The sequence below is a fragment of the Lepus europaeus genome, chromosome 17 (assembly GCF_033115175.1).
Source record: "Lepus europaeus isolate LE1 chromosome 17, mLepTim1.pri, whole genome shotgun sequence".
NCBI classification, from domain to species: domain Eukaryota; kingdom Metazoa; phylum Chordata; class Mammalia; order Lagomorpha; family Leporidae; genus Lepus; species Lepus europaeus.
In genome coordinates this window covers 4348595-4365979 of record NC_084843.1, presented here as the reverse complement: position 1 = coordinate 4365979, position 17385 = coordinate 4348595, and the positions used below count along the sequence as shown (strand labels likewise).

At 55.7% G+C, this 17385-nt stretch overlaps 1 protein-coding gene across 1 annotated transcript in view; it reads left to right on the top strand.

Moving 5' to 3' along the window:
- The window catches only part of DOCK1 (dedicator of cytokinesis 1), a 491536-nt gene extending 474617 nt beyond the window's left edge, over positions 1–16919 (top strand). Inside the window, exons 48-52 of the mRNA XM_062215058.1 lie at positions 1067–1212; positions 7010–7208; positions 10390–10543; positions 13025–13176; positions 15886–16919. Of these exons, the coding sequence (XP_062071042.1) occupies positions 1067–1212; positions 7010–7208; positions 10390–10543; positions 13025–13176; positions 15886–15981 (747 nt within the window). The 3' untranslated portion in view covers positions 15982–16919. The remainder of the gene's footprint in view (positions 1–1066; positions 1213–7009; positions 7209–10389; positions 10544–13024; positions 13177–15885) is intronic.
- Positions 16920–17385: the final 466 nt, after the last annotated feature.

Here is a 17385-nt window from a genome sequence, read left to right as displayed (position 1 = left end):
CTGTGTCTGTATCGTCTGTGGCAGGGCTGCAAGTCTGAAATACTTTTGTCTTTTAGAGAAGAGTTTAGCAACTCCTGTGTGCTTTTGGTAGAGTCTTTACTTTGAAATAAATAGTTTACAAATCAAGTAGTAGGATTTTACTTGGAGTTTAAGACACAGGCTCACTTTTTGGGTGTGGAAGTGGAGTTGTGGAATCCATAACCAACCGTGTCTTACCTCTGAGGGCTGGAACCCTTGGGTCCACAGCAGGGTTTTGCAGGTGACTGGTGGGATGAGGATAGCTCAGGTTGGGTGGGACGCCATGCAGACAGGAAGTGACCTTCAGAGAGGCAGGTTCTGTGTCCTCCGGTAGAGCAGAACATTTGTGCACCTGCTGCATCCCAGGTTTTGCACATCTGGCTCTGGGCGCAGGAGCAATAGCATGTCCTGGCTGAGTATACATTGACACCATCCATGTTTCAGTGACACTTGCTGGGGTACCACATGAAGAAGAGAGAATGGAAAATTCCACCCAGAGACCAGTTTTCTCCCGAATGTATTTCCAGCAGTGAGCAGCTCTGGCTGTGTCTGTATTTGGTCTGTTGTGCCAGTTCCTTGTGAAGGAGGAAACCCACCTTTAACAAAGCCACAGGAGCACCTTGGTTTAGTGCAGAGAAGTTGTCGTGTATTTTGGTGATCTGCACAGTTTGCCAACATTCACAGGTGTACAGGGCTCATCTGCAGATCTTGTGAATCCTGTAAGCACGTTCTAGAGATCATTCAACACATTGCATCTTCGTTGTAACTTTGAAACAGGCTGGTGCAGTATGGTCTTGGAGAGGAAAGCTGCGTTGAAAAATACAAAGACGAAGAAGGTGCTTCCTGGTTGTTTTTTTTATAACATCCATCCAAGTTTCAAAAGACTCTAAAATAATCGTCACTTTTGTCCTCAGCTCAGAGCAAGAACAAGAAGTGTTTCTAAACAGGTGCACAGTTGTGGTCCAGAGTCCTCCTTGTGAGATGGCTGAGCTGTGGGACTCTGGCCACAGCAGGTACAGCCTCAGACAAGTCTCTCTCCCTCTCTCAGCCCTCAAGTCTGGACGAGAGAAGAGGCAGCCGCCCCCGGTCCATGGTGCGGTCCTTCACCATGCCTTCGACGTCCCGGCCTCTGTCCGTGGCATCCGTCTCCTCCCTCTCGTCAGACAGCACCCCGTCCAGGCCGGGCTCCGATGGGTGAGTCGGGCCCAGGGCCCTGTGTTTCATCACAACGGGGGGTTGTTTTTAAGTCAGTGTTGCCTTTGAAACTGAGACCCTCCGAAACATCGCAGCCTGCGGGGTCTGCCGAGTTAAGAGTCCCATCACGTGCAGAGCCGCCCTGAGCACTCACCCCTTCCTATGGCTCCTGAGCTCTGGGCCCAGGGCTCTGTGCTGCCTCCGGGCTGGCATGCCAGGGTGGGGCTGGCATGGGACGTCCCCGGTGCCCAACTGCACCAGGCTGATAGGACGCTGCCAGGCAACCTCCATTTCTGTTTCTTCCTATTTTGTTTTTTCTTTGCGAGCGAAACGTTTAAGGTTTGTTGCTTTTTAAAGGGAAATGCTGAGGGTGTGATCGCTTTTTCCCGCTTGCTTTTATTGTGGAAAATTACACAGAACAGAACATCACGTCTTCACCATCAAGTGCGCAGCTCCATGGTCTTAGGGACGCCCTCGTGGCTTTGCAGCCATCACCACCATCCCTCCATGGCGCTCTCTTCACCTTGGAACACTGAAGCTCTGTATCCATTAAACAGTAACTCCCCAGCCTGCGGCTCCCCCAGCCCTGGCACCCCTGCTCTCCTCGCCATCTGTAATTTTGGCTCCTCCGGGCTCCTCCTGTAAACCACATTGTGGGCCACTTTGTTTCTCAAACCTCTTTGTAGGCCCATGTTTGATCCTGAGCACCATGCAGGCAAGAATCGAGTAGTAAAACAAAATAGCTAACCTTCATGAGCACTCCCTGTGACTCTTGCGTGAGCTCTGATTATTGCAACCTCCATGTTGATATTCTTCGTGGTTTTCAACAGCCAGATGTGAAGCTTGTTCTTATTATATGAAAAGAAACACTGTTGCTTGCACTTTGAACCTCAGAGGGGAGTCACTAATTGTTCTGTGTTGAGTTTGCACAACTGTGTCCAATCCCATTTGGTTTACAATCCATCACCCTTCACCCGCAGGCTCCTGGCCGCATCCAAGGGGACACACAGATTGCAAGCATAGCCCCAGGGACACTCAGCTCAAAGTGCCCTTTGTTGCCAAAAACTGACATACCCAATGCAGAGTTGCAGCTCCACCCACGCTTTTCTTCTTGCCATTAATTGTTAGCAGCATCTGATATTTATAAGGCCAAGTCCATATGGAAATTCTCAATTTAGAGGTATTTACATCATGTGTGCTTGTCAGGGAGAACAAAGATCGCTAAGGAAATCTAATTCAGCTTATCCCCAAGAGCAGTCCCCAGGCTACTTGTGAAAAGGCTTTTGTATCAGGAATGCAGGGGTTGGGCTGGAGGTGGACCCCCAGCTCTAGGAGAGAAGAGTGGTAAATGCCACCTGTGAGGACACGGGCCCCTCAGCCAGCCCCTCCCCGGGCGGCGTTGGTGTAACCTTTAACTAGAACCATCTTTATTAGAGTCCAGATTCGCCTTTATTCTCTGGGTTACCACGCTCGCTATCCAACTAATGTGGAAAAATGAGGTTTCCGTCTCAAATGGCATGGGTTATGTGCAGAATAAAGTTCATCCTGATGGCGGCTGCTCTCATCAGGTGAAAATTTAAAGCTCAACCTGTCTCTCTGGCGTCTGTGCTCTCGGCAGGATCCCACATGGTCCTCCCCCGGGAGGAAAGCTGGCCACGGATTTTTTTTTTTTTTTTTTTTTTAGTATATGTTCATTTTCTCAAATTCTGAAAAACCTAGAACAAAACAAAAAAGCCTTTTGGTTGTCATTTATTATTATATATATATATATATATATAGAGAGAGAGAGAGAGAGAGAGAGACAGGTAGAGTTAGACAGTGAGACAGAGAGAGAGAGAGAAAGGTCTTACTTTTCCGTTGGTTCACCCCCCAAATGGCCACCACGGCCAGCATGCTGCACCGATCCAAAGCCAGGAGCCAGGTGCTTCCTCCTGGTCTCCCATGCGGGTGCAGGGCCCAGGCACTTGGGCCATCCCCCACTGCCCTCCCGGGCTACAGCAGAGAGCTGGACTGGAAGAGGAGCAACTAGGACAGAATCCAGCGCCCAAGCCGGGACTAGAACCCAGGGTGCCGGCGCCACAGGTGGAGGATTAGCCAAGTGAGCCGTGGCACTGGCCTATAATAGATATATTAACATCTAATAGATGTTGATTTGTTGGCTAATATATATCCAGTTGGAAAAATCCAAGTGTCTCAAAATACCTTCAGGACCAAAGTTAGTGCTGGTATATTTTATCAATATTTTTAGATTTTTAAGCTCTATTATGGAAAAATTGCAGACAGACCCAGGGTAGACAAAACAGTATAATGAGACTCCAAGCCCTAGCAGCCAGCTTCAACAATGATCAGCTCTGAGACAATTTCATTTCAGTCTTTATCCCAAAAAAACCATGCACCCGATATTATTATTTTTAAGATTTATCTATTTATTAGAGAGGCAGAGGCAGAGAGAGAGGGAGAGAGAGAGGTCTTCTATCTGCTGGTTCACTCCCCAGATGGTCACAACAGCCAGAACTGTGCTGATCTGAAGCCAGGAGCCAGGAGCTTCTTCCTGGTCTCCCATGCAGGTGCAGGAGCCCAAGGACGTGGGCCATCTTCTACTGCTTTCCCAGGCCACAGCAGAGAGCTGGATCGGAAGTGGAGCAGCTGGGACTCAAACTGACACCCAGTGCCGGCTTTTACCCACTACACCACAGCGCTGGCCCCCCGCCCCATATTATATGAGGGAACTTCAAAATGTTCATGGAGTATGTGTATTATGAGAAATTATATATAGGTTTAAAATTTTTTTTGCACCAAAATAAATTTCTCGTTCTATTTTTCCATGAAATCCTGGAAGTGCCGTAGTATTTTGCAGCAGATCCCAGACATCAGATCATTTTATCCATAGCAACTTCAAAACATAACTATATTAGTTTATTGCACATAAAGTACTAATCAGAATTCCCTATTATTATGAAAAATCAGTGTTAATTTCCCATTATTGTAAGTTTCATGATTTTTCACAATGTATGTGAGACAGGGCCCAAATAAGATTCTCACCTTCCACTTGGTATTATCTCTTCAAGCTATTTTTAGTGCATTTTAAAAATTTCCTTTCCTTGCAATTTATTTATTGGAAAGTCCAGCTTGCCTATGTGGGTCCCAGAGTCTGGATCTTGCTGCCAGTGTGTCCTGCGGTGTGTGCCGCGTGTCTCTGCCCTCCACGTCTCCTGCATGTTGGTCGCTGAGTCTAGAACCTTGCTCAGATGTAGGTTTGATTTGGGGACCAGAGGGCTTCCTAGGTAGTTGCCGGTTCTTGTGTTCAGAGGTGGATCATCCTCAGCTCGTTCTCTCTCTCTCCCCCTCTCTCCCTCTCTCCCCTCTCCCCCTCTCCCCCTCTCTCCCCCTCTCCCCCTCTCTCCCTCTCTCCCCCTCTCCCTCTCTCCCTCTCTCCCCCTCCCCCCCATCCTCCCCCCCCCCCATGATGTGAAGAGCTATTGATAATCAATGCCTAGATTCAATGCTCTTGCTATTTAGGTGGTGTTTGTGCCATGACAACAGATCCCTGGGCACAGCACCTCAGCCTGGGTGAGCAGCAGCAGGAGCTGGGATTCCTGCTCCCAGCCACCTGGGTGGTCTGCGGCATGCATTGCAGCTCTGTGACCCAGTGCCCTCCCAGGCAGCTAAGTGTCACGGCCATGCTGCTCGTCCCACCCTGGGGAGCGAGGCTGCTGCTTAACTGGAGCGGAGGTTTCGTTCCGAATGCCCCATTCAGAGATGCGTTCAGGAGAAGCAGCTTCCTGTATTCGTTTCTCGTGGGAGCGCTTGAAGAGGCCAGCGACCCTGGAGGTCCAGGAAGTTGGGTCTGAGAGCTGCCGAAAGGAGCAGGAGCTCCCAAGGGTGGGCCCAGGGCCCAGCTCTGTCCACCGAGGTGGGGATTGTGTGGACGGTGGGCAGCCAGGGGGCAGGGAGCTTTGGCTCCTGGTGTCCTGGCCTTGAGTGTGGAACTGAAATGGAGACCACAGTTTAAATGGCATTTTCAGAAATCACAATGTAGACTCTTTCCCCTATATGACCAAGCGATTGTAACTTCTTTCAAGGGACTATATCTCTTTAAAGACATTTTCAGGCCGGTGCTGTGGCTTAACAGGCTAATCCTCCGCCTTGCAGCGCCGGCACACCGGGTTCTAGTCCCGGTTGGGGCGCCGGATTCTATCCCGGTTGCCCCTCTTCCAGGCCAGCTCTCTGCTGTGGCCCGGGAGTGCAGTGGAGGATGGCCCAAGTGCTTGGGCCCTGCACCCCATGGGAGACCAGGAGAAGCACCTGGCTCCTGGCTTCGGATCAGCGCGATGCGCCGGCCACAGCGGCCATTGGAGGGTGAACCAATGGCAAAAGGAAGACCTTTCTCTCTGTCTCTCTCTCACTATCCACTCTGCCTGTAAAAAAAAAAAAAAAAAAAAAAAAAAAAAGACCATTTTCATGTTGCTCTGTTTTGAAAATACAAGATCCTGATAACAGTAGCTTATTTCTGAGCACACTGAGGTTTTCCCATTTTCCATCTGGCCCTTTTCCCCTCTCGACAGCGAGGGCTGCAGGGACAGGTGAAAGTCCAGTCTCAGAACTGGATGCCTGTCTCTCCCCTCCCCGTATGGTGTTATCAGAGAAGAAACAGGGTGGACAAACCAGCCTTGTTTTAAGTTAGCAAACCATGGGGCCAAGCGCTGTGGTGTAGCAGGTTAAGCTACAGCCTGCAGTGCCAGCATCCCATGTGGGCACTGGTTCAAGTCCCAGCTGCTCCACTTCTGGTCCAATTTCTTTCTGATGTGCCTGGGAAAGCAATAGATGATGGCCCACGTCCTTGGGTCCCTGCACCCACATGGAACACCCAGAAGAAGCTCCTGGCTCCTCTCTTCAACCTGGTCCAGCCCTGGTCATTGTGGCCATTTGGGGAGTGAACCAGTGGATGGAAGATCTCCCTGTCTCTCCTCGCTCTGTCACTCTGCTTTCAGATACATAAATGCATGTGTGCACACACAGGTACTCACTAACCTTTTGACACATGCCTTAGACACTTGTCCAAGATCCATTTTCTCGGGAATGGGACCATTATCGTGTTTGCCCATCAGCTGTGCAGGGTCAGGAGGCAGAATCTGGTGGTCTCCTGGGTGCCTGTTATGACGCTCCCAGGGGATAGCAGAGTTCAGCATCCAGTGGCGGAGCTGGGACCCAGGTGCCCTGTCCCGCTCAGTTCAGGCTGAAACCCTGAGGGCGCCCCTGGGTACAGCAAGATGGAGCCACCTTGCTTCTGTCTGAGCCATCCATCGGCCTCTCCACGTGGAGCCAACCAGTATCTCCAAAATCCTAGAAACTTAGGTAGAAATCAACAGCAGAAGCCTCTGTGCATCTGCACCTGCCTATTTTTCCCTGTTGTGTTTGTGAATATTTCTGCAGATCCTTTCAATATCTTCTAAATGTCTCCACGCAACCCTGAAAGGCCAGGGCTCCCCTTTTGAAATATTCTTAAAATGCCATCCTACCACCGTAAAGGATAATCTCTCAATATCACCAGCCTGGCCAGGCTCACAGAGATTCTGTGGGGTTTTCGCTGCTGCTTTTTCTTGGGATCCAAATGCAGCACCTGCTTTTGGTTATGGTGTGTCTGAAGCTGCCCCCAGTGTCCTTTGTAAGCCATTCCCTTCCTCCTAAAGGGATGGGGACGCCGGCCAGCACCGGGTGACCTGGCCTAAGCCTGCAGGCTGGGGAGCAAGCACCCTTTCCGGAAGATGACACTGATTGAAGGACCCCTTCCCTTTAGGTTTGCTCTGGAGCCTCTCCTGCCGAAGAAGATGCATTCGCGCTCCCAGGACAAGCTGGACAAGGACGACGGGGACAAGGAGAGGAAGGACAAGAAGAAGGAAAAGAGGAACAGCAAGCACCAGGAGATCCTGGAGAAGGACTTCAAACCTGCCGACGCCTGCCCGCAGCAGTCCGAGGCCGTGATCCTCTCGGAAACGGTAACAGCCAGGGGTCCTCCCCCCTGGACCGTGGCTTCTGGATTGCACTTGCTGCAAAGTAGTAACTAGGAAACCTGGGGCCCCTCAGCCCCAGGCTGGAGTTGCCGGGGGCTGGGGGCAGTGGGAGACGCAGAGTCACAGCCCAGCTCCCCAGCAGAGCGCTGGTCTCCGCACCTGGGCATTCACCCTCCCCTCCCGGGGGCTCAGCTCCTCGCAGCTCTGCTGGGCATGGTCCCCACGTGTGTCCCAGTGTCTAGGACGTGAGTAGGAGTGCTTCTGGTGGCAGAAAAACAACTCCCCGTGTCAACTAATGCCTTTCTCTTGTTCCTTGCTGGCCGGACATCATGAGCCACAGTTACTGACCCAGTGTCCTAAACTGCTTAGCCAGATCCAATCACCCGATTCCCCTGGTTCCACCAGGGCACCCCTGCCCTGCCTCGTGTGTCCCATGGCCAAGTCCCTCAGCCATCTCTCAGAAGGACGTGCGGGGACCTAACACAGCACGTGTGTGGTGACATTGAGCATGGACCCTGTGAACCGCCTGCATTTCAGTCCCGCTGATGCCATCACAGCGAAGTCCTGGGAGCATCTCTCCCTGGGGACTGGGCTCCCCCAACCCCAGAAGCACACAGCAGTGTTTGGAGACTGAGTGCATAGACTACCCCGAGGTGACTGTTAAGGAAGTGCTGTTTGTAGACCGGAAACAAAACTGTTAGAGCCATTCTCACACGTGTCAGCTTCAAAGGTGGAGCTGACTTAGAGCCACGCCTTCCCCTGGAAACCGGTGGGCGTTCACCTGTGTGGTGACTGGGAGGGAGCCTGCCTTGCTGTCACCTGTGACCTGACCGGCCATGTTTTGGCTGTGATTACAGGGTCATGTGATCTAAGGGCTCAATTAGGACCCTTTTCATAGACATACCCCTCCCTTAAAACCAGAGTGTGCAACGTCAGCCTCATGTGGCCTGACTGTCTATGGGGGAAGGCAGAGGTGAGAGCCATCGGGGCCTCCAAGCAGGTGGGTACTTGCTAAGGCCTGAGGGCATGTGCTGGCCACAGCTGTAGCCATGTGGTCATGTTCAGTGCAGCCTGCAGGTGGTCTTGGCCATGGGGCCCAATGGAGGCGTGAACTGCCCATGTGCCAAGCCCCAGATGACCCAGCCTCCATCTGTGTCCACTCTTCCGATTGGGAGGCCGGCTGAGAGCTTCTCCCAAGCCTGGGAGAGAATTCTCAAGTTTCAACGCCTGTAAGTGGGTGGGGGAGGGAACGGAAGCGTTGACTGCACAGTCACTGAGTCCCAGGCCCTGAGCGAGTCTCTCGTGCACTTTGACTCAGGCTCTGTTTCAAGATGGAGCCAGGTGGCAGAGCAGACCTCAGCAGGTTTGGGTAAAGAGCAGTCCCAGGACAGGCGCCAGGCCATCACAGCACAGTGTCCACCCCTCCCTGCAGCTGCCAGGGCCAGGGGCAGGACCACACGGCCCCCTGAGTGCCATCAGAAAGCCCTCAGAACTCACCTCGGTCAGATTGCAGAACCTTGACCTGACTGTCAGCATCTGAGCCAAGCCCACGAGGGCCACCGGGAGGCCAGGAATTGACCCTGGTCCAAACCAGCTGCCTTTCTCTCCTTAAAGGGGCCACTGGAGGGGACAGGTTCCAACAAGAGCTGTAAGGACAGAATTGGGCATCAGAGGTTGTCCTGCATGGACCTCTGTGCCTATGGCCAGGTGTGCACCCCGGGGCAGGGCCGGGGTGACATTGGTGCCCCCTAGTGTTCCCTGGGCCCCTGGTGCTGCCATGGAGCTCCCCCTCCCCCAGCCCCCAGCCTCCCACCACCCAGTCTCCCAGAGCTTCTGCGGAAGTTTTCCCTCCTCTCCGGTTCTCCATACTCCGTGTGTATCGGCAGCAACTCCTGACCTCTCACTGAGGCTCTGTGAGTCGGACCTGCAGGCTGCACCCTGCGTCTCACCAGTGAAGCCCCCTCTGCTCTCTGCATCAGGGGCCCGGCAGGAGAGGCCGGCAGAGGCGCCTGAGCTGTTGCCGAGCCCGCAGGCACACCGGCCCTCGGAGAGCTCAGCCCGTGACCCGGCACCTCCAGAGCTCTCCCAGCAACCCGGCTGACCGGGACCCGGCCGTGTGGCGCAGGAGAGTTCCGGAAGTGGCCCTGTCGCTTGTGGCTGCGAGTCACTCCTTCTCCCCTGAGCCTCACCCCTCCTCCCAGCCAGGCCCTCTCCTTCCAGCCTCAGAGCCCCAGACTGGCGCTGGCTTTGCCCATCCCCTGCAGTGACACTGCAGACCCCGTACCACTACCCAGGCAGCCACGCTCCAGGCCCACAGGTCAGGCAGCAGTGCCGAGCCAGAGCCACGCCTGCCTGGCCCTCCTGGGGTGGCGATGGGGGGAGAGGGTGGGCTGGAGCCCTCCTGGTGAGCTGGGCTCATCACTTTTTTGCTGTAGCTGGGGCTCTCTGAGGCCTGATGACCTGAGACCACATAATAGGCAGTGTGTAAATAAAGCTGTGGTGAGAAGGAGAGAGAATCGTACTCAGTACCAGTGTCGCACGAGGGGAGAGATGGGAAAGCAGCAGAGAGATGAGGTTCTTGGCGCACACGCGCTCGCCAGGAGAGGCCAGTGTCAGGGGCAGGCTGGGGCCCTGGAGCTGAGCCCTGGTCCCTTCTGCTCTTGGCCCTCGGAGGCTGCCCTGTGTGTCTCGCGTGGCGTCTGGCTCGCGGCCGTAGCCTGCCGCTCCAGGACACCTGTGCGGTAGCTGGCGTCCCCGGGCTGTGTGAGCAGTGGGCTGTGAGCCCCCGCATTTGTGTAGTGCAGCTCCCGCCACAAGGCACTGCTTCGGAGGTGTCAGTGCTGGGGGCCAGAAGGCCAAGGTCAAGGTGTTGGCACCTGTGCCTCTCAGCTGGATGCTGGCAGCCTGGCAAGGCCTGGCATGTGGAAGCAGCACACGTGCTGCCTGTGTCTGTCCATCGCCCTTTCTCAGAAGGACATCAGTTGTCGTTGTGGATTAGGGCCCACCCTGTGCACCTCATCACGACGCGGTCATTGGCACAGAGCCTGTTTGCAGGGAGCGTCGTGGCCTGGGGTTGGGAGGGTTAGGGTTTGAGTGCAGGAATTCGGGGAGGGGCAGAGTTCAGCCCAGTAGCTGACCTTGTGCTCTTTCTGTCCCCACAATGCAGATAAGTCCGCTGCGGCCCCAGAGACCCAAGAGTCAGGTCCTCAGCGTCGTCGGGAGCGAGCGGCGCTTCTCCGTGTCCCCGTCGTCCTCGCCCGCCCAGCAGACGCCCCCTCCGGTCACACCGAGGGCCAAGCTCAGCTTCAGCTTGCAGTCCAGTAAGTGGGCGTCCGTTCCGCGAGTCCCCCTTGACCCGAGGCCATGGCTTCAGCCCAGGTGCCTGGCGGACTGCACGTTGCACCCGAGGCTGGGAACCTGTGCCTCAGCACGTCTGGCCAAAGCCCAGTCCAGAGTCTTAGTGCTCGACGGGCAGAGGTTGGGGGCTGGGGGCGGCAGGCTCCTGTTCTCCTGGCACAGCCCTCTTCGCTCCTGAGCCGTGCAGGGCCCGTGGCCTCCGGGTGTCCACAAGAGACAGCCTCCCCAGACAATGTGGAAGGGCAGAGAGGCGACACTTACCACACAGCCTCCAGGGCTGCCCCAGCCAGTGACCACAGCCCGCAGCAGGGAGGCAGCCCCTGGCCCCTCGTGTCTCGGGAGCCTGAGCCGGGTGTGGGCTGGCAGCTTCTTCACGAGGCTGATGTGGACCACCTGCCCCACGATCTCACCCGGCTTCCAGTGGCTGCCGGCAGTCCCACCACGGCTGGGCTGTGGCCCTGTGGTTCCCACCATGTCCTCTCTGCTCCAGGCACTGCCTAGAGGCTCCACCATCCATCCAGAGCGCGTTCAGCTCAAGGCATCTGCAAAGACCCCATTTGGAGGCTCTGGGTGCACCCCTGAGGTCCAGCTTCCGGAGGGGTGCTGTTCATCCCACCGGAAGTGGTGCCCGGCTTTTGCCACTGTGTGCCGACTCATCCGAGGGGACTCTGGGCAGGAAGGAGGTGGCAAGGAGTGGGGGCTGAAGCCGCACAAGGGAGCCCGCCCCTTCCTGTGGCTGAGAGGGGTCCACGGCAGGAGAGCAGCGTGCCCTGTGCCAGGCGAGGGGCAAGTGTCCTTGCCCTGGTTTGCTCTTGCTGAAGAGGAGCTGGATTCTGGGGAAGTGGGGTGCTGTCAGCTGCGCCAGAGGCTGCCGAGAGAGAGAGCTGCGGGCAGAGGGGCCTCCCCGCATCCGTATGCTATTACCACATGATCTGTTTCTAAAAAAGATTAACCTTTTTTTGTTTTAAAAAATATTTCAAAAAGACACCATTGTAAAATGCTAGGGAATACGCTTTGTTGGTTCTTTAATACTTAAATGTAGAATTACCATATGAGCCAGCAGTTCCACTTCTAGGCCCGTACCCCCAAAAAACTGAAAACAGGGACTCAGGTAGTTGTATGTGAGCGTCCATCAAAGCCTCATTCACAGTAGCCAAAAGGTGGAAGCAACCCAAATGCCCCTCCCCTGCGGAACAGGTGAACACAACGTGCATGCAAAGAAATACTGGAGCAGCCGCACAGCGCCCAGGCGTAGCAAGGGCTGAGGCTGGACCTTGCAAACGCACTGGTGAATTAAGATGCTCACAGAGGAGAAACGCCACTGCCCCCACTTGCACATCTGGACAAGGCGAATGAAGGGGGCAGGGCATAGCGGCGACTGGGGCTAGAGGGAGGGGCCTGGGGCGTGTTGCTCAGTGGGCACTGACCTCCTGTGTGGTCGCTGAATCGTACACAAGATGTTAGGTCTTGTATTCTCGGGGCCTTCAAAAAGTCCGTGACAATGCAGTGAAAAGACAAGTTTGTTTTGGGTGCAGAAGATATGGAAATTCTATGCACGATTGTTCGCAGTACGCATCTTCAAGAAGACCCTGCGTGTGCAGGGAGTCCCGACCGAGTCCATAGTAAGCTTGCCTCCCATTCCATGCTCCACGGCCCTTTTGGAGCCCCAGTAGACCACCACAGACAGACAGACAGACAGACAGGGCTCAGCACCAGGAGATGGACACTTCCTTCCCACTCTCTGCCCACACGGGTCGGCTCCTTGGAAGCGTTTTCCCAACAGCAGCCTTGCATCAGGTGAACGCTGGGGAGACACCAGAGGAGACCCATCCATAAACGTGTCCGTTACCCTCTCGGTAGCAGAAAGCCCGGCAGATTACGGCTAAGTCTCCACGAGGGGTGATCATTCCTCCGATTGAAAACGTCCCCTGTGCTGCGTCCCCTCCGCTTAATGAGGGTGACAGCAGCCACGGCACCTGCTGCTGCTAACTGCATGCCGTGCCACTGTGGGCTCCCTGTGGAAGGAGACCGGGAGGCGGTGGCTGGCAGGCCGGCAGCCACATCGTAACTGCTGGGTGACGTCCTCCAGGCACCCCCTGCCCGGGGGACCGACCACAGTCACAGCACAGCACTTTGGGTGGCACCAAGGCAAAGGGACCAGAGGACTGACGTGGCTGCTTCTGCAGCAGTTTGATACCTGGCCGTAGCCCTAGTGTTAGGCACGGTATGGTACTTGTTATTCTCTTTCTAGAAGATTCTATCTGGAGTGGGGGACCCACCCATCATGTTCCTGCTCCTCGCTGCTCCCATCTCTGGCCTGCCGTGGAGCAGGGTAAAGTGTGTCTGGCTTGGCCGCCCCTGCCCGGAGATGGACAGCCAGCTGAGCGCTCAGGCGCCGTGGGGTGCGGCTGCCGGTCAGTTTTTAAACGGCCCTGACCTTGCAGGTGTGGAGCTGAATGGCATGACCACGGTGGACCTGGCTGATGTCCCGCCCCCTCTGCCCCTCAAAGGCAGCATGGCAGATTACGGGAACCTGATGGAAAACCAGGACTCGGTGGGCTCGGCGACGCCTCCGCCCCCTCCTCCGCACCAGAGGGTGAGTTGTGAACGTGAATTTTCCACACTCGCCCCCTCCACACAGAAATCCCGGTAGCTGACATGGGCGGGGTTGCCAAGGGAGGGCCCAGCAAACACAGGGACGAGCCCCTGGGGGTCTGGATGGGATTGTGAGGAAAGATGCCAAGTGAGGACCACGGTCGGCACCATCCGAGTCCTCGGCATCACCAGCGTCTGACCTGCACGGCACAGCGGTTTCCATTACTGTGGCTCCCGAGGAGGGGCGGGGCCTCAGGCAGCCGGCTTCCCTTCCACGGGAGGCGCAGTTCTCGTGGGACTCTGCAGCACGCAGGCCACCTGTGCCTTGGGTGTGAGGCGCACCTGGCTGCCCACCCTGGAGAGACTCGTGTGCCAACAGTCCCTCCAGGCAGCATCTGGTGGCTGGGTGGCTCCTGGGAGGTGACAGCTCCAGCAGCACAGAGAATCTGCCCGGTGGGCTCTGGGCACAGCTGCCCCCTCGCGGCACACCCAGCCCTCCCTGTTTTGGGTTCGGTGCTGGCTTGCTGTCCCCCAGCTGGGCTAGTTTTAGGCAGGAGCAGCCAGCGTTTCAGGGCCGCCTTCAGCCCGGGTCCCAGGCTGGCATGCCCTGGGCCACGCTGGTTTTCAGCACCAATCCTACCTGATGCACTCCCTGCTGGAGCCTGTGTTAGCCTAAGTTTCTGGAGCACGGAGGGAGATCCCAAGAGTCTCTCACGGGAATCTGGGGTTGTTTGGGTATTCTTTTCCTGATGGCTTAGGCAGTCAGTTGTATCTTTATTTTCATCTCTTTATTTTGTTGGAAAAAGCAGGAGTGTCCCCCACGTCTCCCACGCTGGTAAACTGGGAATTCCAAACTTGGGATTAGGGCCATTCCATTCTTGCCTGGAATCAACTCAGGGCTGCCACTGTCTGGTCTCAGCTTCTCGGACGCAGCGCTCTGGGGTACGGAAGCCGTGTGCAGCTCCTGAAGCGAGGGGGACGTGCACTCGCTTTTAGTCCCTTTGCCCGGTTTATAAAGAGGTGTGAATGCAGTGAGGTGAACTAGCCAGCCTCTCCGCTGTTGTGCGTCCAGGTGACGCGCTGTGGAACGTCACAGCGGCAGTCGCCTCCCGGCACAGGCCCTGAGAGCCGTTTTAGGATCAGGGCCATTTGTCTGCAGTGTGGGGTGATCGCTGATCCTCCTGTGCCTCCCTTAGATCCACCCAGGTGTGTCGGCAACCCAGTCTGAGCTGTCAGTCTTCCACGATGGCTCCCACGACCAGAGAGCTATCGTTTTGCTTAATGGTGATAACTGTCACACTCGTATTTGGCGTGTCAGAGGATGTGGGTCTGGCCCTGGACTGAACCCCCCGCCTACCAGTGCGGCTCTCAGGTGTGATCAGACCAGTGCGTGCACCCTTGCACGGCCCTGTCCATTCTGTTTCTCCACCTGCGCTGTCTTCTCGGGCTCAGCACTCGGTCATTTTTGCATTTACTCGCGTGCAAATCAGGAGGAAATGTGGGCCGTGAGAGCCCACCGGGCCCCTCTCTGCTCCGGAAGTCGTCTTTGCTGATGGCCGAATGGACAGTGCACTGTCACCCTTCCACTGTGGTACTGCTCTGTGACTTCCTTCCAGTTCTCTCCACCTGAGACCCCTGCCCCTTCCGCGGATTTGTTCATAGGTTCACCTGCTCGTGTCTTCACCCGCACATTTGCTCACTCACTCATTTACCCGTTGGGTCAACCCATGCCTCCGAGACATCTCCTGACAGGCATGGGGGTCCCCGGAGCAGACCAGCAGCTGCCCTGGGTCATTCACACCCAAGCCCCGGCAGCCACCTGTTGTGGCGGAGGAAGTTTTACCGGCGCACTCCTGCCCTGCTGCTTTTCCGACGGAGACCGTGGGCCCACACGGCTGGCAGTGGGGACTCTGGGGCGATGTGCAGGAAAACTTTGCTGACCTTTGCTTGTAGTTCAGAAAGCAACAGAGTCTCCCCAGTCACCCCGGGAGAGAGCTCCGAGGACATGCCTGTCCCTTGGGCAGCCACAGAATACTCGATCAGGAGCACTTGGGTCTAAGCATGGCACGCAGAGTGGTGGCCGCTCCCCTCAGGGACTCAGCAATGCAGACAGCGGGACAGCCCGAGTCGCGTGAAGGGGCAGGTATTAGCTCCCGCAGACACCCCCGGGGCTAACATGATGTCTCCCACAGACACCCCCGGGCTGGTTAGCTCCCGCAGACACCCCCGGGGCCGGTTAGCTTCTACAGACACCCCCGGGGCTAACATGATGTCTCCCCCAGACACCCCCGGGGCCGGTTAGCTCCCACAGACACCCCCCGGGCTGGTTAGCTCCCCCAGACACCCCCCTAGCCGGTTAGCTCCCGCAGCCATCCCCGGGGCCGGTTAGCTCACACAGACACCCCCGGGGCCGGTTAGCTTCTACAGACACCTCCAGGGCCAGTTAGCTCCCCCAGACACCCCCGGGGCCGGTTAGCTCCCGCAGACACCCCCAGGGCCGGTTAGCTCCCACAGACACCCCCGGGGCCGGTTAGCTCCCACAGACACCCCCGGGCCGGTTAGCTCCCCCAGACACCCCCGGGGCTAACATGATGTCTCCCGCAGACACCCCCGGGCTAACATGATGTCTCCCCCAGACACCCCTGGGGCTGGTTAGCTCCCCCAGACACCCCCGGGCTAATATGATGTCTCCCCCACTCGTGTTTTCCAGCATCTGCCACCCCCGCTGCCCAGCAAAACCCCTCCCCCGCCCCCTCCCAAGACCACACGCAAGCAGACGTCGGTGGACTCCGGGATCGTGCAGTGAGGGCCGCGGTCTCGGAAGAGCCAGAGGCCGCCTCTCGTCCGCCTGGGCTCCTCCTGGGTCTGTGCTGACCTCGAGCGCCATTGCATCCCTGGGCATCGTGGAGTGAGGCGGGTGTGGGTCCCGGATGTCCGCTGGGTTGGGGTCCTTTGTTTTCGTGCCAGATGAGTTGCCTTAGTGAAGAGCCCGACTGCGGTAAGTCGCGGGGGGTGAGGTTGGGACGCCCCTGTGTGGTGATGCTGCGTAGGCACCCTCAGTTCTCTGCAGGCCCAGACCCGGCTTGCCCTGGCAGGACCCGCGGTCCCTGTCCTTGTGACTTTCTGTTGGCCGAGTCTGTCTTTAACCCACATCAGCCAGTCACAGGGCACGCTCCCAGGGAAGCTCCTCGTTCCCCTGATGTCATTCCAACAGGACACGTCTCCGCTCCTGGACAGTGACTAACTCGTGGGGCGGGAACACCGCTGGGACCCGGAGCACATGGGGAAGTGCGTGTGGGTAGAGGAGGCGAGGGTCTGAGCGCTGCACGAGGCGATTCCCGTGGGGTCTTCTGTGTCCCTTCCTGTACAGATGTGTGTATATGGTGGTCCTTAGAACTTGTTCTCATGTTGTGGTCCTCTCGGATAGAAAAGGCATCTGCAAATCATTCCCAATGTGTGTTCTCAGCTTTTAATGCTGGAAATGTAAAAAGACAAAAGCAAACAGACTAACCAAAAAAAAAAAAATGATAATAATAAAAAACCCACACAATGAAATTGGTTTTTCAGAGCTCCTACATTCTGAAAGTATTGGTGGACAATGATTTTTTAAAAAAACTAACTTTGTGTATCCTAATATTTTTATTCTATCATCTATATTTTTTTATTCGCTATAATCATGATATTCTTCTAGTAGTCTCAAATGTTAATCATTGACAATGGAAAATAAAGGGTTATTTAAAAAGATTCAGAGTGTCTGGCATATTGTGTTTTTATTCTTTGATGTAAAACACAAATGTTGCTGTTTCTAATCTGCTTTTTTTTTTTAAGATTTTATTTATTTGAGAGGCAGAGCCACAGAGAGAGGGAGAGACAGAGAGAAAGGTCTTCCATCTGCTGGTACACTCCCCAAATGGCTGGGATGGCTGGAGCTGGGCTGATCGGGAGCCAGGAGCTTCTTCCTGGTCTCCCATGTGGGTGCAGGGGTCCAAGCACGTGGGCCATCTTCTGCTTTCCCAGGCACATTAGTAGGGAGCTGGATTAAGTGGAGAAGCCGGGACTCGAACTGGCACCCACGTGGGATGCCAGAACCACAGGCGGAGGCTTAGCCCACTGTACCATAGCTCTGGCCCCTCCATTCCACTTTCCTAAAGGGCTTTGCAACACACATGCATGGATGCACACATGTTGCTCAGAGCTCCGGTGTTTCCTG